The 25,626-nt window shown below is 32.5% G+C and overlaps 1 protein-coding gene across 15 annotated transcripts in view; it reads right to left on the reverse strand.

The window, feature by feature from the left end:
* Window positions 1-1,187: 1,187 nt before the first annotated feature.
* The window catches only part of Slc36a4 (solute carrier family 36 member 4), a 391,588-nt gene continuing 367,149 nt past the window's right edge, over window positions 1,188-25,626 (reverse strand). For 13 of the 15 annotated variants that reach the window (XM_046462337.2, XM_058584992.1, XM_046462338.1 and 10 more), the window contains 5 exons: window positions 22,474-22,701; window positions 20,290-20,388; window positions 17,543-17,712; window positions 9,417-9,586; window positions 1,188-5,757 (listed from right to left, as the gene is read on the reverse strand). In XM_046462337.2, coding sequence (XP_046318293.1) covers window positions 5,450-5,757; window positions 9,417-9,586; window positions 17,543-17,712; window positions 20,290-20,388; window positions 22,474-22,701 — 975 coding nt within the window. In that variant the 3' untranslated portion in view covers window positions 1,188-5,449. The remainder of the gene's footprint in view (window positions 5,758-9,416; window positions 9,587-17,542; window positions 17,713-20,289; window positions 20,389-22,473; window positions 22,702-25,626) is intronic. The other 2 variants (XM_046462343.2, XM_058584999.1) reach the window with 2 other exon arrangements.

Here is a 25,626-nt window from a genome sequence, read left to right on the forward strand (position 1 = left end):
ACAGGGATTTTCACTACATTTACATCTTTATGCACCTAGTTCCCCCACCCTCTCTCTCTTTATATATTAGGGGGAGATATGTAGATACAGACAGACAAATCCCTGTTCCTGCTCTTGCTTGCCAGGAACATATACTACTACTTTGTTGTTTTGGTGCTGGGGATTGAACCCAGGGTCCCAGGCATGGTAAGCATATGCTTTACATCTGAGCTATACCCCTGTGCCTAATAAGGTTTTATAAATTCCACTGCCTCCCCCAAACCATTTCCCTTTATTTCTCTTGCAGTCTCCTTTGACTCATTATTTTGAAATAGTGAAATCCATTTTCTTTATCCTAATACCTTGGCTCCATTTTCTGTTATTACACAAGAATATTTTTACAGAATTGCAATCAACAATTTATATATATTTTCTTTCCCAAATTAGAAATCTCTGTACAATATCTATTGTATTCTAGGTGAATACAATTAATGAACTCTTTATTGCTGAACTTGAATTGTTTGCAATTTTTCACTGTTAAAGCCCAATGGTGCAGATATAGGTGTAGTCTTTAGGTATAGTCTGTCTTCTCTGCTATAAGACATCCTCAGGTGACACAAGAGCAGAATCCCTGATGGATAGGTATAAATATTTTTGTGGTCTTTGACAAGGGGTTAACATAGGCTTTCCAAAAGCATCGTTCCAATATAATGTTGCAAGCAAAGGGTCCATTGGCAAGAAGTTGGGATTTTTATCATTTAAATTTTTTATATTCTCTATTTTTTAAATGGCACAAAAAACTTTACTGGGTATTGAACATGATTAAATATTTGTATACAATGTGTAATGTTTACAACTATCACCTCAAACACATTTTTCTTTGAGGTGAAAACATTTACAATTCTTCAAGACTTTTTGAGATCAGGAGAGTGATAAATAATCAAAGCAGCATCTGCAGAAGGCTAATCCTGCATTCACTCTGTAGGAAGTTTAAGCCATGGTTTTGAATGGGTCCTTTCATTTTTAATCAACTTCTGTTCTTAATCTTAGAAGTATTCAATATTAATTTCCAAAATGACAAATAATTAACCATAAAAACTGATTTAGGTGTTATTATGAGAATATTATACTAATACCATTTTCAGCTTATGACATCTGCTCAAAGTCATTTAAACTTTACAAAGGACTTATTTATTTAAAAAGGCAACTTAAAGCAAAATAATTATGTTTTATTGAAAACTCAGAAGCATTACAGTACTTTAAGACAGACTTTTTCATATTCTTTTACAAAGAAAAATAAAACAATTGACTTGAGCACAATGACATTCAGTTCTAAAACTAACAAAATCCTTTTGAAAAACAAAAATCCACAGCTTGATTTATTTAGGTCATAAGCATGTCTTTTCCTATTTGTTGCCTAGAAAACTCAAATGCACAATTTTTTAGAGTGATATTTCCAATATATCATCTTTCAGGATCCAATTTAAATGGTAGATTATATTTTTATCTAGTTCACGTAAGTTACTGGTGTGTGTTTGTACATGTGGGTGCACACATTCCAGCAGGAATTAGCCTATTTTAACATAAACTTTAAAGAATCAGCGTGATCCATCATTTCACTTATGAGAGGACAACAAATACCATGTCTAGTCATTTCTTAAGCATATATTCTGATCTCCTAGGCCAAAACCAACCAGTTTCAGAATGATATGAGACCTAGAAGTAAATGTTAGTGGTATGTATTAGACTAACCATAATTCTATAAAGTATTAACTATCACAGTCTGTAATTTAATGTTAGAAGTATCCAATCTTTTAGATCAGCTTCTCAAATTATAGTATGAAGAGGGAGCCAAAAAGACCAAAATAAATCAACTTTTTAAAATTAATGTTTATTTTTATAGCAAATTATTCTATGCCTCAACATTCATTGAAATACTAGTATTATTTAAATAATTTTATTTAATATATACATCAACTCTACTCTGTATCTTCTCCCTTTTAAATGAAAAATAAGAGATAAAGAAATGGAATTTGGGTACCTATTGTCAACAAATGCATTACTCAGATGTTACATTGACATCTGTGGTGAAGAGATAGACAGGTAAGTTACAGCAAGATCTGTGTTTTTTCACCACTAGAAATGGCATAATATAGAACTTTAATATTTTATAGTACTTTGAAGTTAAACAGCTTCTATGTAACTATTAAGCAAATATTGAGGGAAATCAAATCCCATTAGAAAATTTATAACACATGCAGTGTATAATCCTCTTGTAAAAATTTAAGTGCATTTTCTACACAAGAGGCAGAGATCATTTTAATAAAGAAAAATTAAGGACAGAATTAAAATGTAATGTGGCATTTGCTAATACAATACTTATTTTCATTTGGTAACAGCATCTAAAGTAATCTTCAACCAACAAAAACTCTTACTTAATTGTAAAGAAATCTGGCCATGAGGGATAAATTTCCTCTGACAAAATGTTTGGGAAGCAGTGTTTTAACAACAAGTTGACTCTGATCCTAATAAAACTCTAGGTGTAAGGGAGCAGAGATAACTTGGTAAAAACAGAGCTTCACCAGAGGTAAATAAAGGTTTTCTCCCCTGCCCCACCCATTCAGCAGAGATGACTCTCAGACAAGACAACTTTCAGAAAAAAATTTTCACTGTGTAGTAGATAGATGCTGTCATTTCAACCATATCATGATGGACCAAAAAACAGTAGACACAAAATTCCACAGGTACAATCACTCTCAATTCTCCCAGCTCCCAAAGTAAAACCAACAGCTGATACAATCAAAATATTTTCTCCAAAAATCTTTAGAAAATGTTATGACTCATAAAAACTAAATTTCAGAAAAATATTACCAATGATAAATATGTATTTCACTGCAGAATCATTGACACTGAACTAATGCATATTCATGAGCACTCTGTGCATCCTGATCTTCCACCAAAGACAGCTTAGTAAGAAATGATTTTTTAATAACAACACAATGCTTAAAAAAAAAAACTTCACTTAATGCTTGTACCCCACTTTCACAAAAAACTGGCATAAAATCTGTAATGATTATGTAGTAATATTATTATCAAATACGCTTAAATAAGAGTGCATTGAAACATTGCATTTAGTGTATCTTAAAAATTAAAACCATTTTCTCCCCATTTAGCCCTTCTTCCTTTCTAAATTTCAATTTTTTCTTGTAGAATCTTGATAATTTAGTGACTTTCAAATTGGATGTTGAGTCAGCATTATCACTGCATATGAAAGCCCAGTTGACAATATGCTCAAGATGTGTTGATGCTAAATGTAAAATTTATTTTTATGAACAACTATTCAATATTTCATTATATTTTATTAATTCCATAAGGAAATAAATAGGTGAAAGTACAAAAATAAAATTTCACACAGACTATAAATACATTGTGAAGACAGCTGACAAAAAACTAATGCTATTTTCCATTAAGCAATGGTTTTTTAATCATTTTACAACTTATAAATTTTTAAAACATCTAATTTATTCTTAGATTCAAGATTATATAACATTAGTTTCAACGAAGATTACTTTTCCTTTTCCATATTCTCTTAGTATGAATAAAGACTCAATGTAACATATTTAATACAAAAGTATTACAAAAACTATTATTGGAAATACTTAATGTAAATGTTTTTAAGAAGTTTTGATTCTTATGAATCTGTAGCAAAATAAAGCTTCTGATATATTTTTAGGATCATACTGATGATCAGTGAATGACATAAGCAAAAAATACCTATGTAAACATTTATATACAAAAATAGAGAATATATTCTCTACAGTGAGTTTAATGGCATCTTGCAGCATTATCCATTAGACTACCACCAGGCCAATTAAAATGTTCCATGTTTTAAAGTTTGAATTTTTTTAAGTCAGAAGAAATTCTTCTCCTTATGCTTTAAACTTAATAATTTTCATCTTCCCCATCAAATGAGATTATTTGTTCTGGTTATTAAGTGTGCTTGAAGAATTTGGAAGAATAGAAGGTATTTCTCTGGAAGATACCTGGAGTGTCTCAATATTTAGTTAACAGATTATTATTGTTTGAATTTTTCCTATCCATGCATTTTTTAAAAATATTTTTTAGTTTTTATAGTTGGACACAATACTTCTTTTTTATTTATTTTTATGTGGTGCTGAGGATCGAACCCATGCTAGGCGAGCGCTCTACAGCCCCAGCCCCCTATCCATGCATTTTATGGTTCTTTTATTCTGCCCATTCAGATCAATGAAAGACTGGAAGAAGGAAAGCCATAAGGCTGAAAAAATCCACAAGTCCTATATTTCGTCAGTATCTATTTTCTGCTATTAAGGAAGATAGTGCCTATGAAACTGAGGGAAGAGAAGGAACATAAGGAGAGCTCCAGCCACAAACACTGCAGCACGGCCCATTCTAGCCCACCATGTCATAGCAGCAATGGTCTCAATTCTGTATTAAAAAACAATTGCTTCTTTCCCTTGCTGAGGTATGAAGCCACAGTGCTCGGTTCTTAGTTTCCTGGTTTTCTGTTCAGGTGATGTATACTATTCAAAGATCATATACCCACTTTCAAAATATAAAAATATAATTAAATAGACTCAACAATAAAATTAAACTGAAGATAATTTATTCTTGGATGTGATGTGAAAAATAAAATCCCTGGCCTGGTAGTCAAGAAATCAGGTTCTCTTTTTCTCAAGCCCAAGCGGCCTTAACCAAGTTGCTTAACTTTTCTGAGTCTTCACTTACAACTTACAAGGAGTTGTACTGGGTAACCTTTAAAGTCCCTTCCAAATCTGACTGAAACACTAAATCAGAATCTTGCTAAGTACCTCCTGCCTAATATGAAGATCACCTACTATACAGTACAGTGTAAAAATAATTCTGTTTGGGGGATTTTCTGATGCTTATATAATGGGAAGTGTATTTTCCAATGGATGGGCTAAGCATAAGTAAGTATTTGGCTAAATACCTAATAAAAACAATCCAGATTTTCTTACGTTATACAAAAAGCTTACTCTGATATTCACTGGGATGGTCTAGAGAGAGACTTTTGTTATGTATGTCCTGATTTAATTCCCAAACTGTTGAAGTCCTATATCTCCTCAACTTGGTGGCAAAAAGGTAGCATGGGGGTAAGAGAGAAATATTGATTAAAGTGTTTCTTACAGAAATTATAAATAATTTAGAAATATTTTTATTCTTTAATTTTTTTATATTTTAATTTTTCAATTGTCCAAAGTAATTTAAACATTATTGTATTATTTAAAGCATGTCATAGTTCACCATTACTGGTAAAGTATTGTAGTTTTCTGCCAAAATATTAACACTGTGCCAAAAATGGGGAGAGGATGATCTATTTTTGAGTATATGGTGATGTGTATTTTACTGTTCTTATTTTAATTGCTTTCCAAACTGAGACAAAAGTATAAGAATCTGAACTCTGCTTCTATTATTTCAAACCAGATGCTAAGCATGTTGAATTCAAATTCAGAGAGGGATTTTGTGGAGTACCAGCTACATTTCTGGTAGTTGGATAAATAATTTCTTCAACAGTTACATATGTACCTAATAAGAAGCCAACAACTCCAGTGAATGCTATAGAAATATTTTTCAGGATCATCCATATATTGTAATGTTCCTTAGAAAATGTAAGAATTTCAACCAAAGGTGGTAGAATCAGGGCCAATGTGCTGCTGCTCACAGCTCCAACAAAGGAAATTACGATGTCTAAACGAGGAATAAGAATTGCTCCAGCACCTGAAAATAAAAATACATATTTATCTAGTTTAAATATCTAGTACTTACATGAGTACTAAATACAGTATGAATACTTACTGAATACTAAATATTTTTCAATATAGTAAAAATAGCTAATGGAAGTCAGACTACTAAACTATTGCTTTGGAAAACTCTGCTATAGTTTGTTCTGAGCAGATTAAAAAAAAAGGGAAAAGAAATCAAAACAGTAGAGTGATACTTCTTGAACTTTGACTTGTCAACAGTTTTGTATATAAACAATGTTTAATTTTTTGCTCTACGGAAGTTTGGATAGTTTATTTCCAAAGTATTTGAATTATTCTGCCTGTCATACAGATCATTCTACAATGCACAAAACAGGGGGTGATATGATATAAATAAATGGGAGCGAAGAGACACCTAGTCCTTACAGTAATAATCCAATTAATCAAAATGGAAAGAGTGATGGAAGTAGAAAATCATTTTAACCAAATACCAACATAATCATTGAACAGGAAAACTCACTCAAGGATGCTACAAGTGAAGATCAGGATATTTACAGAGTCTCACAATACCTCTCTACAACATACTAATTATAAAAGGAAAAATAGTGTCTTTAAAATGGAGATCTAGGTCAGAGACCATGTTAGCCAAGTGAACAAAGTTGATATCACCAGTGAGACATACTAAAACCATGATGCGATGTACTAAGAAGTGCAGAGCATCACTCCTTTGTAATTCTTTTTTAAATGCTTGATTTTACTCATAAGCAAGCATCAGGAAAATCTAAACTGGACAAAATGCTACAAAATTACTGGCACTTCAAAAGTGTCAAGTTCAAAGACAAAGAGACAAAATCAAAAATAGAAAGACAAAGACAAGGACTATCAAGACTAGAAGAGACTAATAAGACATAATAACTAAATTCAAGTTGAACCTTGGATTGATTCCCAGACCAGAAAAGAATATTAATGGGAAAACTAGAATAAAGTCTATATATTGGTTAGTAGCATTATACCATGTTAATTTCCTGGATTTTAATAATTGTATCATAGTGACATAACATAAGAACATGAGAGGAAGCTATGTAAAAGATTTATAGGAATTCTACCTTCTTTTACAACTTTTCTGTTACATTACTTCAAACTAAAATGACTTTTAAATAAACTGAGTTTAGCTCAGTCTTTAATTGTATATATTTATGGGGTATAGTGTGGTAATTTGATAGATGTACACAATATATAATAGTCAAATCAGGATAATTAAACTAGGCAGGGTGGCACATGCCTATAATTACAAGGGGGGGTGGGGTGAAGGCAGGAGAATTACAAGTTTGAGGCCAACCTGGGAAATTTAGCAAGACCCTATCTCAAAATAAAAAATAAAGAAAAGGTTGGGGATGTGGATTAGTGTAAAGAATCCATGGGTTCAATACCTAGTACTGCAAAACAGAAAAAAAAATCAGAAAAATTAGCATTTCCATCTTCTTATCATTTCTTTGATTAGAGAGCATTTCAGTTTATCTTTTCTATCATAAAATATATAATAGGTTGTTGCAAATTACAGTCACCCTACTGTATTGTAAAACACCAGAACTCATTTCTCCTAACTGCATGCTTCACTATTGTCAGAAGAATTTTCTTCCAAGCTGTTTTCAAGTTTGTAATTTGTAGCCTGGTGCTTTCTTGATCTTATCTTGATCTTATCAAAAGGTGTCAACAGAAATGTTTATAAACATCAAAAATCATAGTCCTTCTTCATATTATATTTAAATTGTGATTTGTTGAGAGTTTGGAGTTGCTAGCAGAAATAACAGCCGAATTTGCTCCATGCATGCTGTGGCAACACCACCATCACTATCAACAATGACAAACATATCACCAAAGTTTTTTCTTTGGGGCCAATTATGCCAGTGTTGACTCTCCTTTACTTGTCTTCAAATAACAAAGAATTAGAGACTTGTCTCTAATTCTTTGTTATCTCTCTAAGTTCATTTCCTTTTGCTTTTCTTGTTTCTAGCTTCTTTGTCTTTTATTAAATTTTCTGTGATATATCTATTTCCCTACATATGGTTCAAGTGAAATACTGCTGTGAGAAACCATGTGGAAAAATACTATATAATGTTATTATTTATATATTAAATTTCTACCAAACATTTTAAAATCAAGTAGTAGTATAATTTCTTTTTGTTGTTGTTGTTTTAATTTTTGATTCTAATTTGTTATATATGACAGCAGACTGTATTACAATTCATATTACAGAAGTAGTATAATTTCAATGAGTTAAAGCCATATTTAAAATCTTATATAACCAATATATATTTGCTACTGAAAATGACTTAAAAAATGTCATTTAGTAATGAAATGAGTAGACAAAGTAGTACATAAACTTTAGACAAATCCATAATACAAAAACTCAAATGGGCAAATACAATAAAACTAAGGAATGTTTAAGATAAGAATAGTTTAGTTATTAAAAATATTCACTATGGGATTATTATAAATACATTGGCCTGTGTCATCTACAGACAACTATCATAAATAGATCTACTAAGTGCTAAATAAACTTATTCTGCCCATGTGCAGAAATGGATAAAGATATTAAAAATTCTGGCCTCTATTAATATGTATACAGAACCCTAAAGAAAGAAATCAAAGAAGACCTTAGAAGATGGAAAGATCTATCTTGCTCTTGGATAGGCACAATTAATATTATCAAAATGACCATACTACCAAAAACACTATACAGATGTAATGCAATTCTGATCAAAATCCCAATGGCATTCCTCATAGAAATAGAAAAAGGAATCATGAAATTCACCTGAAAAAATAAGAGACCCAGAATAGCTAAAGCAATCCTTAGGGGAAGAGTGAAGCAGGTGGCATCACTATATCAGACCTTTAAAAACTATACTACAGAACAAAAGTAACAAAAACAGCATGGTATTGGCACCAAAACAGACTGGTAGACCAATGGTACAGAATAGAGGACACAAAGACTAACCCACAAAGTTATAATTATCTTATATTAGACAAAGGTGCCAAAACTGGGAAAACTGGAAATCCATATGCAACAAAATGAAATTAAACCCCTCTCTCTCACCATATACAAAACTCAACTCAAAGTGTATCAAGGACCTAGGAATTAAATTTTTTTCTTTTTATTTAGTCCAATTATCAAAATGTCAATAAAAGCAATGTATGAAAACCCATTTAATTTTTTAAAAATAAATTTTTCCTACTGGATATCTCATGAGCCCCCAAAAAATGGGCTCATCAACTTTATTTAGCAATATGATTTCCCTTATAAATTGATGTAACTCTTTTATATCATTACTTTAATACGTTTTATCTATTCTTTCCAGTTTTATTTTTCTCTTTCAAACAAAATATAACACAATCAATTCTTTAAATATAGGCACAAGCTCCATCCACACTGCTCAGTGTGATTTATGGAGTTGACCAGAAGTTCTAGGTCTATATCCTCTAACCCTAAATGGGCCAAAACAGAATTCCCAGAACTGCTTGTTCCTTGGAATACCAATAATATGACCATTTTAGCAATCCCAGGCTGGTCCAGTGTTCTTATGCTTCCTGTTATAATAGTTTATTTGTGATAATATAATTTTAAGAAATTCAACAATAAAAATTATTTTAATATAAGTATGCAGTGATACTTACAAGTAATACTAACCAAGAAGGATCTTATCCCAAATTCACAAATTTGCTTCCATTTAGCATGAAATTTGGATGTGACTCCAGGGATAATAATTTCTGCTGGAACATAGAACTGAATTGAATATGTCACAAAGATGCCAAAGGAATACAGAATTTTCACTGACTGATATAACCTGTTGAGAAAAATCAAAAATTTAGTCTTAATATGAATCTAGCTTACCTCCTTTTTATTTTGATAAGATAAACAAGAAATTCAGAAAAACAACAAACGAACTTGGACTAGAACTCACTAACCAAAAATATTGTTTGTAAAAAAGTCAACTGATCTCCACTAATTAGATTTCTAGATGATATTTGAACTTTGACAATCCTGAAAAGTTTGGACGTGGCATGCAAAGCTTGGCTATCTACTATTGGGAAGACTTCACTGTGGGCTAAGGGCTAAACCAGTGTTCTGAGGGTACGCTCAGCCCCATCAAGAGCTGATGTTTTTCAACTTTCTTTTTATAAATTAAGCATATTTGTTGTCTCTGAAATCTTGAGACATGACTCAGCAATCTGTATTTAGAAGAGAAACTTCAGTGAATTCTTAGTCATAGTTTATCTTGCTTAAAAATCTTGGTATGATGTTATTCGCAGCAGAAATAGGAGGGGTCTAAACAGTTTCAACATGTAAAGTTTTCTAAATTATACTGCCTGTGTTAAAATTATGTTAATAATGGAAACAGAGTTCATGGGATATTATTTTGTCCAAAAAATTTTATCTCTTTGACACTCAGTACTTCAAAATAGCACAGAAATTTTAAGTTTCAATAATATTCTTAGATTTCTTTTAAAAATTATTTTTCAATAGATACCTAATAATTGTACATATTTATAAGTATACCACTATAGTATATTTTGGTATGTGTATAAAATGTGTGATCTCTGAATTTCTACATTATAGATAGCCTCCTATCAAACTCAGTATGCATATTTTGATAAAAATTTTAGTAAATTTCTTTTGTCTGGCAAAAGATTTATTTTATTTATTTATTTGGTACCAGGGATTGAACCCAGGGGTGTTCAGCCACTGAGGTACATCCTCAGCCCTTTTTATAAGTAATTTTGAGATAGGGTCTCCCTAAGTTGCTTTTGAACTTGTGATCCTCCTACCTCTGCTTCCCAAGCTACTGGGTTTACAGGTTTGCAACCACGGCACCCAATGAAGATTTTTTTTTTTAATATTAAAAATGACAATGAATAGAAAAACATACAATAACAGGCCTCAGTAGAACATAACAGAACCTACACCCTTGGGCTATAGAAAATAAAATTAATGTGTTCTATTTTTAATATATCAATATTCCCCAACAGTCAAAAGAAACATCCAATCACTCTTGTTTTGTTTTTTTTTTTAAAGAAACAAACTAGTGAGGAGGCAGGGAACTGAATGTGCTGTGGCATTAGAGCAATGATTAACGTGTGTTCTCTTTTAGTAGCAACATGATCTATAATCATAGACTTTTCACTTAAGAGTTCTACTTTCCCTCCTAAGAGTTCTAAGCACAGGGAAGAGTATTTTCTTAGGATATAAATTATTTATAGATTGGGGCTGGGGTTGTGGCTCAGTGGTAGAGCATACACCTTGCATGTGTGAGGCACTGGGTTCGATCCTCAGCACCACATAAAAATAAAGGTATTGTGTCCATCTATAACCAAAAAAATATTAAAAATAAATAAATTACATATTTATAGAGTTTTCTTTCTTAGCATATAAAATCATTTAGGATATATATCATTTCTTAGGATACAAATCATTTAAAAGGATAAAACATATTCTATTTTTGGTAAAATGTTTAATTAGGCTTTAAGTTTATTTCTGATGTCTTAAAACTTAAGTAGTAAGGATTATAAACAGTTCTTTAAACTATGGCCAAGCAAGAAGAAATTCCATAAGTATTCTGTTATAACATATTCATCACATAATTAAGAAGATATTGCTAAGTGAAGTTAGCCATTCCCAAGAAAACCAATGCTGAATGTTTTCTCTGATATAAGGAGGCTGATTCATAGTGGGGTAGGGAGAAGGGGAACATGGTAAGAATAGACAAACTCTAGATAGGGCAGAAGAATGGGAAGGGAAGGGAGGGGGGCATGGGGTTAGAAATGATGGTGGAATGTGATGGACTTTACTATCCAAAGTACATGTATGAAGACACTAATTGGTATATTCATATACTTTGTATACAACCAGAGATATGAAAAAATTGTGCTCTATATGTGTAATAAGAATTGTAATGCATTCCACTGTCACATATAAATAAAAAAAATTAATTAAAAAAAGAGAGGTATGTATTGTTCCTAAGAGGTATATACCATCACTGGAGGACACTTGATAAGACAGAACACAGATATTACTATTTGCTATTCAAGTCTTCTCAAGAACTTATTAAATCATCATTGGCACTCAGTGATTACCCTCAAGTCTCTGCACCTTCAACTCTCCTTTACAACAGAGATACAAACTAAAAATCTCCATCTTCTGTTCTGAGATCCATAAATTACTATTGGAGGAGTTAAGAGACAGATGAAATTTAAATACAACCATCTAGAAGATTTTAAAATTATGCGGTATTCACTCCCAAGCCTAAACTCAAAAGATAATTCTTAACACCTCTGCTGCTAACCTAATTCCACATTCTGTGTTTTTGGGTTTTTCCAGATCAAACTAATATAAACACTTTCTACTTAGGACCTCCATATTGGTAAGGAGATTCTATAACTTCAAGTAATACCAGTAACATGTAAGAACCTGACATTTATATGAAAAAAAAAAAACCACAACAAATTATATGGGGCAACCACAGTCCTTATGAAAATGAACATTTCTATGGTCCATATTATCATTTACATTAAACATTTTTGAAGTCCTGTATTTAACAGGTTGATAATTTCTTTTTGGTTATTCTTCTTGCAACTGCCCTGAACCACTTTTAAAAAAAAAAAAATCCTGAATTATATATTCCCTCCTGGATTGTGGCAGTGTGCTTGGGGTTTTCCAAACTATAGGTTATGTGGCGAACTTTTCTAAGGTACAGATTTTACTCCAAGACAGTATTTTTGGGAGAAAATTATTTTGAAAAAAATGATTTTTGTATAAACTAGAATGCAAAAGGTATACTTTTTAAAAATAAAGTATACACTGATGTTGTGCTAAAGTTAGGCCATGTTGGGACTGCCCCAGGACTCCGGAGGGAATGCTTTTCTCGTTCTTCTATCTGGGTTGCTGCTATAGTATGGATAAGTGTTCCCCCAAGGTGCATTTTATAAAGGCTTGGTCCTCAGATTGGGCTTTAGGGAGGTTGTGACATTTTTAAGAGAAAAGGTGGGATCTAGTGGGAGGACCTCAGGTCCCCAAGGGCATGCCCTTGAATGGAATAATGGGTCCTTCAGTCCTTTTCTCTTCTGACTTTCACTTCCCAGTCATGAGGTAAGTGAGTGATTTTTACTCAGTCATGTGCTATTGCTATGATGTTCTGCCTAGTCAGCCATGGACTGAAACCTCCAAAACTTTGAGCCAAAATAAAACTTTTTATTTTATAAGTTTAATTATCTCAGAGTAATGGAAGGCTGACTAAAATACTCTTTTTGAAAAAAGCTGGTAAAACATTTGAATAGAACTAGAAGTCATGTCTTGATTATACTATTAGGTTACACAGGAAATGCTTCTAAACTTAAAATAGTATTTTGTGAATTTACTTTATTATCACCTTTAAAATACACTCCTTGCTTCAAAAGCCAAACATATTACCTTGAATAGCATTATTCATAACCAGCTTTTACTAATGACAACTCAGGAATACTGAAGATGTAATAACTTGGAACTTCTATAATTCACACTCACTTCATCCTAGGGTCTCTCTCTAATTCAACCTTTTCTTGAAAAAAACAGCCGTTATAATCTCTGAGACTACAGTCAATTTGGCATGAAAGTCCCCTTATTCCTTGCCATGGCTAATAGTCATTAGGTCCCTGAAATGCTCTTGCTAGAGTCATCAGCTTTCATACTCAGCCATACAGTACACTGTACACTCTGTACCTTCCAAGGCCTTCTGTATTAAACACAGAAAAAGAAGGGAAGAAAAAACATTAAAGAAAGGAATCTCAGATATAATCTCAAATTACACTAATCGAAACTTCTCACGTTATAGACAACTATAACTGTAAAAAGATGGACAAAACTTTTTCTGTATTCCTAGGCATGACTATTATTTTAACATTCCCACAAGTGTAAGATCAAAAAGAAATATTACAGGCCACCAAAATCATATTTCCACAATGAAAAGGAATGAAGCAACAGAAGTTCTCTCAAAAGAAATATTCATCTTGACATGCTTTCCTATTTTTTTCCTGTTTTTGTTATTCTTTGAATAATTATTGTAGGTTCACTAAATGAAAAGCAGGTGACTTGCTAGACTTTCTTGAGTAGAAACTATGATCAATTTATTAGCCCCCCTTTTAATCAAATGAGTTCCATTCTAACCAGAGAGCCATAACAATTAGGGGGTAAGAAAGATTAATTGGAGCTACTACATGGACAGTGTCATACCCCAAGATTGAGCTGTGAATTCCAAAAGATCTCCTTCTTATTCCTGTCCATTTTTCCTTCACCATATTCTTACTTGTCTTGGGATAAGGAACATATTATTTTGAATGTGTGCATATTTCCTCTTCTGTCCCTTCTCCTATAAAATTTTCCTTAAATGCTTTGTGAATAAGAGTAGAGAACAATTTTGAGATTGCTTCTACCTGTTTTATATTCAACATTAAAACTCCCTCTCACATTTCTCAAAAGAAGACATACAAATGTCCAACATATAAATGAAAAAATGTTCAATGAGAAGAAAAACCCCACATAAGAATGGCTCCTCTCAAAAAGATAAAAAAATAACAAATGCTAGGAAGGATTTAGAGGAAGAGAGACTTTATACACTGTTGATGGAAATGTAAATTAGTATAGCCACTATGGAGTAAAGTACTGAGGTTTCCCCAAAACTAAAATTATACCTATCATACCATCCAGAAATCCCACTGCTGGCTATATCACCAAAGAAAATGAAATCACATGATGAAAAGACACTTTATTGCAGCACCATTCACAATATCCAGGATATGGAATCAACCTAAATGTTCACCAACGAACAAATGAATAAGAAAATGTGGTGTATATATATATGCAATGGAATAAAATCCAGCCATAAAAAGTATGACGTCCTATCATATGTGACAACACATACAGACCTGGAGGACACTATTTTAAATGAAGTAAATCAGGCAAAACCAGAAATTACATGATCTCACTCATAGATGTGATGGCACAGCAAGGTGAATATAATTAACAATAATGCATGATCTCTCACTCACATGGATCATGTAAACAAGCAGAGGTTTCTATCCTCATAAAGGATAAAATGAACTTCAAGCCAAAATTCATCAGAATGGACAATGAAGGACATTTCATACTGCTTAAGGAAATTATCCATCAACAAGACATAACAATCATAAATATTTATGCCCCAAACAAGGGAGTGTCTACATACATCAGACAAACTCATCTCAATTTCAAGAACCAAACAGACCACAACACAATAATCATTTTAACATGCCTCTGTCGCCACTGGATAGATCCTCCAAACAAAAACTAAATAAAGAAGCTACAGAAGTAAAAAAATACAATTGATAATTTAGACTTGACATATATAAACTATTTCATTAATAAATGACTGAATACACTTTCTTCTCAGCAGCACACATCTTTCTCTAATATAGACCATGTTATGTAAACTATCACATATGTTGGCATCAACTATAATATTACCTTAATATATTTTTTAGCATTTGTAGAGTTATCTTGATATCTCCCTTTTTATTAATATTAATTTTTGTGTTCTTGCTTTTCTCTTGATTAGAATTGTTTGATTTTTATCAAATTTTAGCTGTATTATTTCTTCTCTATTTCATATATTTTTGCTACTGTTCTTATCTTTTCCTTCCTAGTACATAATTTGAAAATAATTTGATTGTTATTCTAGCTTCTTTCTGATACAAGTACTTTAAGTTATAAATATTCATCTGAGAACTGTTTGATCCCAAAGATTCTGATATCTTAAGCTTTTATCATCACTTAATTCAAAACATTTTTTATTACTTTTATTATACATTCTTCCTTGACCTCAAAGACATTCATAAGTGTTCATACAGGAAACACAGTCTGCATGATTTCCAATTTTTTAAAAAGTAGTGGAAATGCTTTTTATATTGATTGTATTGGTTACAATACACATCAAAACTGATCAAATTGCATACTTGAAATATGTGCATTTTATTGTACTTAAATTTTACTGCAATAAAGCTACAGGAAAATTTTTTTTAAATGCATGCTCTCTTCTCAAAATACTTGGAGGAAGAAATTTGAGTATATTCACCATGAGGAAAAGATAAAAATCCGAGATGATGGTTGATTACTATCCAATGCATATCTGAATGAAAACACTGCATTCTGTCTAATAACCATGTACAAATATTATGTATCAACCAGAAAGTTAAAAAATATAGATAATAAAATATACCTGTCCAATTTTAAATTATTATTTTTAAGATTTAGTCTAAATGTTACTGGCTTATAACTGGAAAAAATATATATTTTCTAGATATTTTACAATATTCAAAATATGAACTATACTATCATAATTTTTAGCCTTCATTCTTTTCAGTTAAGTTGTTTAAGCTTCTAGTCCTTATATATTAAAAAGAAAAATATATATTTGAAGGAAACAAAAGTATGTAATTAACTATAACATGGGTAAATTAAATATATATAGCTTCTTTGCAATCATGACTCCATCCTGAAATACATTTACAACATTTGAAACATGTTTCCACCTTGAAATATTAACAAAATGTCACTAAGGTAAAATTATGATTAAAAAAATAAGATAAACACACTGAATGTGTGCCCCCTGACACCTGGAAACTATCCTACTTACATTCCTCTGACTTGAATGGCTTCCTATGTGCATTTGTCCTAACAAAATATTTAATCAAAAAATTCCCTGAATGCAAATGATAATTAAATAACAGATAAACTCTCATCAGGAAGCCATTCAGAAAACACAATTTCTGCTGTTGCTGATTTTCTCTACACTGGTGAGATATTTAAAATTTCACAGACTTCCTGCCAGGCACCATGGCGCACGCCTATAATCCCAGTGGCTCGCAAGGCTGAGGCAGGAGGAACATGTGTTCAAAGCAAGCCTCAGCAATTGTATAGTTAGGCCCTAAGCAATTCAGTGAGACCCTGTCTCTAAATTAAATACAAATCAGGGCTGGAAATGTGGCTTAGCACTTGAATGACCCTGAGTTCAATCCCAAGTACCCCAAAAGATAAAGTTTCACTGACATCCAGCCAAGTAGCTGAAGGAGCAGTGTGACATTTAGTAAAACAGCAACTTAGCATTTATTCTTTTCATTTATCAAAACTAAGGCATTATCCATTTTGTAAATAAGAAATTAAGTCTATATCATTATCACTGCTAATACTTTGTTAAAACTCCCAAACACCAAAAAACTCTAGGAAAAATCACATATATTGATTGCTTCATTTACAAGACTATGATTATAATATTAAAACACTAAGATGCATCATTTCATTATTAGAAATGAGTCCCAATTGGATTCTGAATCAATTTGAAGTACATATAATATAAAGCTGACCAGTAGAATACTAAGGACCATAAATGATGAGATGTTATTTTATCAAAAACCCAATGTCTTTGCTTTTTTGGAAGCAGGAATGAGTATTTTTCTATAACAGTGTGTCCATACTATAATAATTCATATTTTGCTTTTACACATGACTCATGTTTGAAACACAATTTTTTTAAATTCTTTTTTTAAATCCCACAGAGATCCACAAATTCATAGATGATCTCCTCAGAGACTTATGAAAAAATCCAGGTTACCCAAATAAATAAATCACAGTGAATGTTTTAAATGATTAAATCATAAATCCAACATACCTTTACCATTGAAGGCAGTAAGCTCTATCTATAAAACACAAAAACTAGGATGAACTCATATCCACCTACCATACATCCTGGGGAAGATTCAAAGTTATGCTGCCTTTGATTTCATCACGAAAGCACATATATCCTAAAGTAGCCAAAGTCACATACAAAGTTGTAACGATCCCCATGCCAATATTCAGAGCTTGAGGGAAGCGTTTTGAGTCTTTCATTTGGTTTTCCAGTGGAAGGACCTAAAATAAAAAAATATAAATATTTTAAAGAGAATATGATTCAAGTATGTTTGAAAATAACAGGGTCTCAAATTGGTCTTTTTATAGTTTATATACAAAATCTTTCTTTAAAATAATGCATATAATTATTAAAGGATTTTACCTTGTCCTATATTTTCTACAATAAACATTAAAATGTTTTTTTTAAATATTTAAAAATTAGTCCTTGGCAGGCAAACCTGTCCATTTCTTAAATATTTTTTTTTATTTTGGAATAATTTTAGATTTACAAAAAAGTTACAGAGTTCTCACATATCCCTCAAGAAGTTCCCCCCACTGTGAACATATTACTTACCATGTCACACGTGCTACAACTATAAACCAATTTTTTATGTTATTATTATTTGTGCGATGCTGGGAGCCATTAGCCAAGTAGGTATGACAATTTCCTTGCCAGCCTACCCCATGTTGCTGACATGTTGCAGTGACATTGAATGTAGGTGACCTTGCTCAAGGACCAAGGCAGATTAGGGTGTTCCCGGTTTTAAGATAATCGTGCTTAGGGCGTTCCCAGTTTAGGTTCCAGGTTTAAGGTTTAAGATTATTCCTGCTGGGAATAGGGCGTATCCTGCTGCCTGAGTTCCCCTTGAGTTCTCACGGGATTCAGACAGTATACTTTGGAGATAGAAGCCCAGTGGAGGGGGATTTGGGCAGAGAACGTGGATTTCCCCAGAACGTGATTGTAGACGGCTGGTGTGAGTTCGGGAATAAAGAGTTGCTGTTTGAATCTACAAGCTGTGTGGTGGCTCGTGATTGTGTGCCCAGCCAGACTGCGGCATTTGTGCCCAGCCAGACTGTGGCAGTGCATTTCTAGTAACTAAACTCCAAACTTCATTTGTATTAGGTTTTCCATTAATGCCCTTCTTCTCTTCCAGAGTCCCATCCAGGATAACACTGCATTTTGCCAGCTTTCTTCCTATGTCTTTTCTAATCTCTGGTAGTTTCTCAATCTTTCCTTCTTGTTCATTATACTGAATTTTTTTTAGCAGTATGGATTAGCTATTTTGCATAGTATCTCTCTATTCAAGTTTGCCCAACATTTTCTTTGTGACTAGTTTGGGATTATAGGTTTTAAAGAATACCACAGAGGGGAAGTGCTCTTGTCATCATATGCTTTTATGCCTGGTGAAGTTCATTTTGATCACTTCATTAAGGTATTTTGCCGGGCTTCTCTGCTACAAAGTTATTTTTTTTTCTCCTTTCATCATATTCTTTTTATATTCTAAATTGAGCCCATACTCCAAAAACTAATGGGAAATTAACTACACCTTCCAGAGGGAGAAGTCTCCACATAAATCATTTGAGATTCTTCCTCATGTATTTATTTGCTTAATCATTTATTCATATTAGCATGGACTGACAGATTTGTTTAATACATGGAATTATAATCAAATATTCTTGTTATGCATTTGGTCAGACATATTGCTTTAACCTTGGCCATTCGGAATTCTATTAGGATAGCTCCTGTGTCCTTTTGATGTGTCTCCATTCTTTTGTTTTTAAGCATTTCCTTACTTTCTGGCACTCCAGACTCATCCTGAATTTATTTGCTTCAGCCCTAAAATCAGTCATTTGTCTCTAAAGAACTTGAGTTCTTTTGTTGGAAAAGTGTATTTAGAAATAAAGATCTGGGTTATGGGCATGCTTGTTTCTTCTAGATGTCACTCCTTGTAGGTCCTATCAGGAGACAGAGCTAGGAAATACATGTGTGTATACTAACACATGTATGCATACACCTGTAACTGGTTCTGTATCTATCCATTTGTATCGATTGTCTGTCAATTTCATTAAAGATAGTAAATGGTTTTCATTGAATAAAAGTAACTTTTAAGGAAAAGGCTAATTGAAAAAAATCAAGGTTTTTAGGTTAATATTCAAAACATAATTTAGCTGTACAGGGAATGACAGTATATAATAAAAATAACAAATATTTATTAAGTGCTTAAGTACAGCAGCTATTATTCTAAAAGCTTTGAAATAGCATCTTAGACAGTTCTCAGAATAGCTCTGGAAGTAGTATTGCTATTACTATTCTGACTTTTCATGTGAATAAGTCCATTTCATATGGAAACATTAACTGCTAAAAATTTATATTTGAATTTTATATAACAATATAGTAATAATTTCAATTTCCTTAAAATAATCTAGCCTATAAAATGTTTGGAATGTGCTTAAGTATGTGGAGTACAGATAAAACAAATTGAATTAAATTTTGGAAGCTGGTCAGTTAAATTTTGGAAGCTGGTGATGCTTACACAGGCAGTCATTATACTACTCTCCAAATTTTGTATAGATTTAAAATTACATAATACGATGTTAAAATCATTTACAAATAAAGAAGGAATTAATATGTTTAAGATTAAACTCTTCATGGAAGAACTAAACTATAATATAAATCTACCATACCAAACTGGAAATCATGTTCCCAGAATAAGGAAAACTGAAATTAGAAAAAATCAATATGCATTTTTACATAGCTTCACAATGTTAGTCTTTGAGATAACTTAATATTTAAAAATAATACAGACTAATTCTTACCACTCCTATGCCTTCAAAAGCAAATACAGCAGTACCAAAAAAAAGCGGGTATTTTTTCCAACCAGCCACTATTGGAAGGTTGTGGGGATCTGGCATGTTCTGCAGAAAGGGGAAAAAACAGATAATATATTTATTTATTTTAAAGAATTTTGAAAGAAAGAGTAAAATCCCATTCTTCTGAGCTTCACAACAGGAAATGTGAGTTATATATTATATAATATTTCTTTCAATAAACACTTTAAGCAGCCTATGTTAAATGTAGCAAAATGTTAGGATTTAATTGCCAAAGCAACTGTTTTCCTTATGGCCACACATTCCATCTGAGCAAAATTCTCCTGATTACCTGTTTCCACCTGTAAGTTCTAGACTGTGCACACTGGGTGTGGCTCCTGCCGCAACAGAAAATACAAAAGCACACTCAGGTCTAGGCTGAGAGCCAAATGGTTAGTTAACAAACACTGCTTTTGGTACTCAACAGAAAGTCTTTCTCCACTCTACTATCATTGCTCCTTTAGGCCTCTGAGATACTTGGTTCCTGATTCTGGCTTTCTGTTTCACAGCTCTGCTGCTGCTCCCAGTATAAGTTTCTTCTGGTTTCAGTATTTACTCAGTGAGCTAACAGTTGTTATTACCCTTATTTCTGTATAGGTGACCTGACTCTGGTTTTGATTACATAACCCTGATACATAGCCTTGTTTCTAATTCTCACAATCTGACAAACTCACAAAGGGCATATTTTGTTCAAACTCTCTGGGTCTACAACAACCACTTCTTCCAGATTCCAAAGTCTGGTCCCTACTTCCTCACCATCCTGCATTCTCTGGCTTATCTGACTAGACGCAGAATTCAAGGTCAAGAAAAGCAGATGAACAAAGCAACTTAAGCATGAAGCACAAGGACAATTTAGGGAATAGAAAGGGCTGGAACAATGGAAACAAAGGTATAACTGTATGATAAAAGGTGATACAGGTCCAAAAACGTAGGCCAGGGTTAGAAAAGAAGTTTGAAGGGTCTGAATTATTTGCCACCACTAACTGTTAGAAAAGGCAAGCAGGATGCTATTTCACTTCTTCATGAATGAGCTCATGCCATTTCCCTCTATCCAGGGAACCACCTTTTCTGCCTGCTAAGTCTTACACATTCAGCTAAGGGGTCATGAACTCCAGAAAGCCTTATGGGATCTTCTTTCCTGTCCCTTTACACTCTTAAGTACTGTAAGAAAGAATAAGGGTTTGGGAAATCAAAGAAGAGAAAAATGAAATACAGACCCACAATAAGAGTTTGCAATTAAATTGTTATGGAGATTTGCAACAATTACCTTTGAAGAAACATATAAGAAGGATTATATCAGGAGGAATAGAACAAGGATTTTCAACCTTTTCTGGGTAACTGGCCCTTTGAGAGATGAAAGCCATACAGCTGCTTAGCAGAGAAAAGTGTGTGTGTGTGTATACATATATATGTATATATCTAGAGAGAGAGGGAAGAAAGAGAAGGAGGAGGAGGAAAAGGAGGAGGAGGAGGAAAAGGAGAAGGAGGAGGATTAGAGACAGGGAGAGAGACTAAATCTTAAAAACAATTCTAAGGGATTTGCAGATTCCCTGAACCCTGAGAGGTTTTAAAGAAACTGTGATGAAAAATCCCCAGAATGAATAATAAAATTAGTTCAGGTTATTGCATATACTTCATACAAAGGGATTACAGAGTTGTACAGTGGAAGTGGGTTGAAGCAGTGGCAGAAAATAAATATGTAGAAGTGAAAGAAAATTGTGGAACTACATACATTTCCCCATAAATTTTTACTGGTTCAAATTTTAAAGGAAAAGATAATATACTTAATAAATTGTTCCTTGTGAGCCACTGTACTGAGACCACAACCCTAAATCTCACAAGAACTCTATAGGTATGTAGCATTGTCTTCTGAAGCACTGACACAAAGCCAAGAAGCATATTTACCAACACCTAAAACCAGGCCAGACTAAAGAGCCTGTACTTGTCACCACTACTTCACACACTTTCAAATTAGCAGTATCCCCCAGAAAGAAACCAAGGTTTACCACTGTCTGCTGTGGCCAGATGTGCACTAACAGTCTTTATGTGTCATTACTTTTAACTCCAAAGTAAACAAAAGTTTTACTTGTGTAGGAAATATATGACATTTAGTTAAAAATATGTCATACTTACCCTAACAATGTACTGGTAAATTATCACAAGACTGACAGCCATGGAAATGTTGGCAAGGAATGAAAGTACAAATAGATTCTTTAGTTCACGAATGAAGACCAAAAGAATTATAAATGGAAGAAAGCAAAGCATGTATATCCTTAGGTCAATACTTCTTCTTTCACATGGATTTGACGAATTGGTACTATTCAAAACAAATACTTTACTGTCCAAGAATCCTTCATGAACCTATACAGGATTACCAGGGGAATAAGGGAGGAGGAAAGACACACATCAACTTATAAGAGAGAAATGAAAAAAAATTACAATCTACATACATTGTGACACACTGTATAACAAAACATTTATATTTTCTGGATACTCTGGCTTCCTAGAAACATATAAGAATAATTAAGGTAGGAAAACATTCTTTGCAAGATAACTTATTTTTTGTACTGTAAAAAAGTTCACGAGAAAATTATAAGGATGAGTTTACTAATTTAATCTGAAGCTTGTGATTATGATGCTCATGATCCCTGCAATGACTCAAAAGATCCATTTCTGAGATCATCAAACTGGGAGCACATTTGTCTAGAATGACCAGGGATATTCTACTTCAGCTTACTTTCTTCAGAATATAAAACAAACACTAAGTATCTCTTAGATACTTAGTCAAAGTAAAATTTAAAGAAGTCAAAGTAAAATTTAAAAATCACAGACTAACTTTAAAATGTGTGTAAAGCAACTATTTATAAATTATCATCATTATCAATATTACTAAGAATCCACAAAATTCACATTGCTATGTTACACAATAGATAATTTTTGCTAGAAAATTTCTACAATAGAAATCAGTTTCACTTAAAAGCCTATTCACCAATTTTATAATGCAATTTTTATATTTTTCAAAGAAATGCAAGAATTTATAAATTTCATGTTAAAAATCTGTCTCTGATTCAGTCAGTCATGTAATCCAACTTTCTAAAATAGAAACAAAATTACAGTAGAATTTAGAAACAATCTTCAAAACTTATAGCACAGGCAAATCAGATTATAATTTAAATACCAATGAAAAATTACTTGCAACCAAACCTCCTTTGAACACACTGATATCGTCAAGCATCTGGTTATATTCTTAAGAAACAGATCCTATAATAGTAACAGCTAGCATTTTTTTTAGTGCTTTCTATGTATCAAGTACTGAACTAAAAGCTTTTTAAACATCTCATTTAATCTTCCAAATGATTCTCAGAAGTGGGTTACAGTATTAATTTCAATTCAAACTAGAGAAAACTGAGGCTTGCAGAAGGGGAAAGAAAAAACTTGCATAGTATAGAGCCAATGAGTGGTGGTCCTAGGATGCAAACTCAAGCCTAGATATTAAGCTGACCAAAATAATACTACCTGAAGAAGGGTACTATGTCCAAAAAGCTACCCACCTCTACTCTGACATCTTTCTTGAAAGGTACCTAATATTAAGGGGCAAACAAATCAGACACTTAAAACAAAATTCTGATATGGCTTATAATTCATGTTCCTTTTACTCTACTTTTATACTTAAAATCCATGATAAGAATTGTTTAATTAATCACTACAAACACATATGTTATCTTAGATGGTAGGGAATTTAGTAGATTTTTAAGCTACATAGGCATTTTATAATTCACACTGACCTAACAAACCCTCAAATTATACCATGCACCATTTAAGAAATGCACTGCTCATCATTTCATGTAACTGGCCATCAAAACTTTATATTTTGTGTTTTATAATTTGAAATTGAACCAAAATTATTAATTTACAATACATGGCTTTTAAGAAGATATTCAATTGTTGGCTTAATTTTCTCAGTAACCAAATCTTTAGAGTCAAACACTTCTTATTAAAGCAGTACTTCTGATTATTGGATTATGTAATGATCAACTTCAACTCTAACAAAAATTCCTGGTAAGAGAATGGCAGTTACATAAACAAAATTTTAAAGGGCTGTTTGAATTATTAGGTGCTTAGAAATTTAAAAATTAGCTCTATTACAATATCTAATAAAAATTTAGCATTCTCTGGCAGAAAGATGGTTATGAAATTTCTCAGGATTAAAAAAAATACAATAAAAAATGTAGATACATACCTAGAGCAAGATTCAGGTAAACATTTGAGTCCTTTGGTGCCCTCTAGAGACAGAGATGGGCTAATAGGACTTCCTATGGTCTCACATGTTTACCAAAATGTAAAACACTGGAATAAATATTATAAAATAAAATTACTAAATTCAGTTTTATTCATTTAGAGCTCAAATTTACTAAAACCCACTATTATTAACTTTCAATGACTCAGTAATTTTATGATTAAAATTCCAAAGGCAGATTATGTTCTTTAGTAAACTAAATACAATATTAAATAATTCCCTACATTTGAATACTGTTTTACATTTCACAAAGGCTTTCACAAACCTTCTGTGTCATCTAAGCCTCACAATAAGTTTATGAGGAACAAGGGTAAATTTTGTTACTACTCCAGTTTTACAAACAAGGAAACAGAGGGTTGGCCAAAAATAAGGGGATCTTGATTAGTAGGTAAGTTAAAACTGAGAGCAAGGATATGAACTCACATCTTCTGACTATTGTCCATGAATCTGGTACCACTACATTTTTTCCTTTTACTATAATATTTCTTCCTCACTCTCTATGTCCATGTACACTATTGTACCTATTTGAAATTTTCTAGAGTATCTAAAGCAATAAGGGAAGAGTGATTAGAACCATGATGGCCTACAGTCAAAAGCACTAGGGTTATTTTTCTCCACTGACTATCCATAATGGCTTCATGAGAACAAGAACAGCTGTGTGGCAGCTAGAGAGCAGGTTTCCATATCTGGATGGCAATGAAACCCTTATTTCTTTGTGTTAATGAAATATTGCACCTTCAATTTCATGTACATTAAGGCAGCTTTTAATGATAACAGCAGTAATAATTGGTAAGGTTTAATTAACCAGTATGTGCACTATTGTATACTGCTATCAAATGTAAAAGAACACCTCTTGAGAGAGAATGAAAATCTCTAACCTCATGCTGCTTTAGTGACCATCTACCTACTCTGCCTAGTGATGTGTTCATTATTAATTTCAGCTATTTTCTAAAGCCTTTTTGTCTTTTTCCATGCTGCTCTTAATGCCT

The sequence above is a fragment of the Marmota monax genome, unplaced genomic scaffold (genome assembly GCF_021218885.2).
Source record: "Marmota monax isolate L192 unplaced genomic scaffold, Marmota_monax_Labrador192_F-V1.1 WCK01_AAM20220418_F8-fsc00104, whole genome shotgun sequence".
Taxonomy (NCBI): domain Eukaryota; kingdom Metazoa; phylum Chordata; class Mammalia; order Rodentia; family Sciuridae; genus Marmota; species Marmota monax.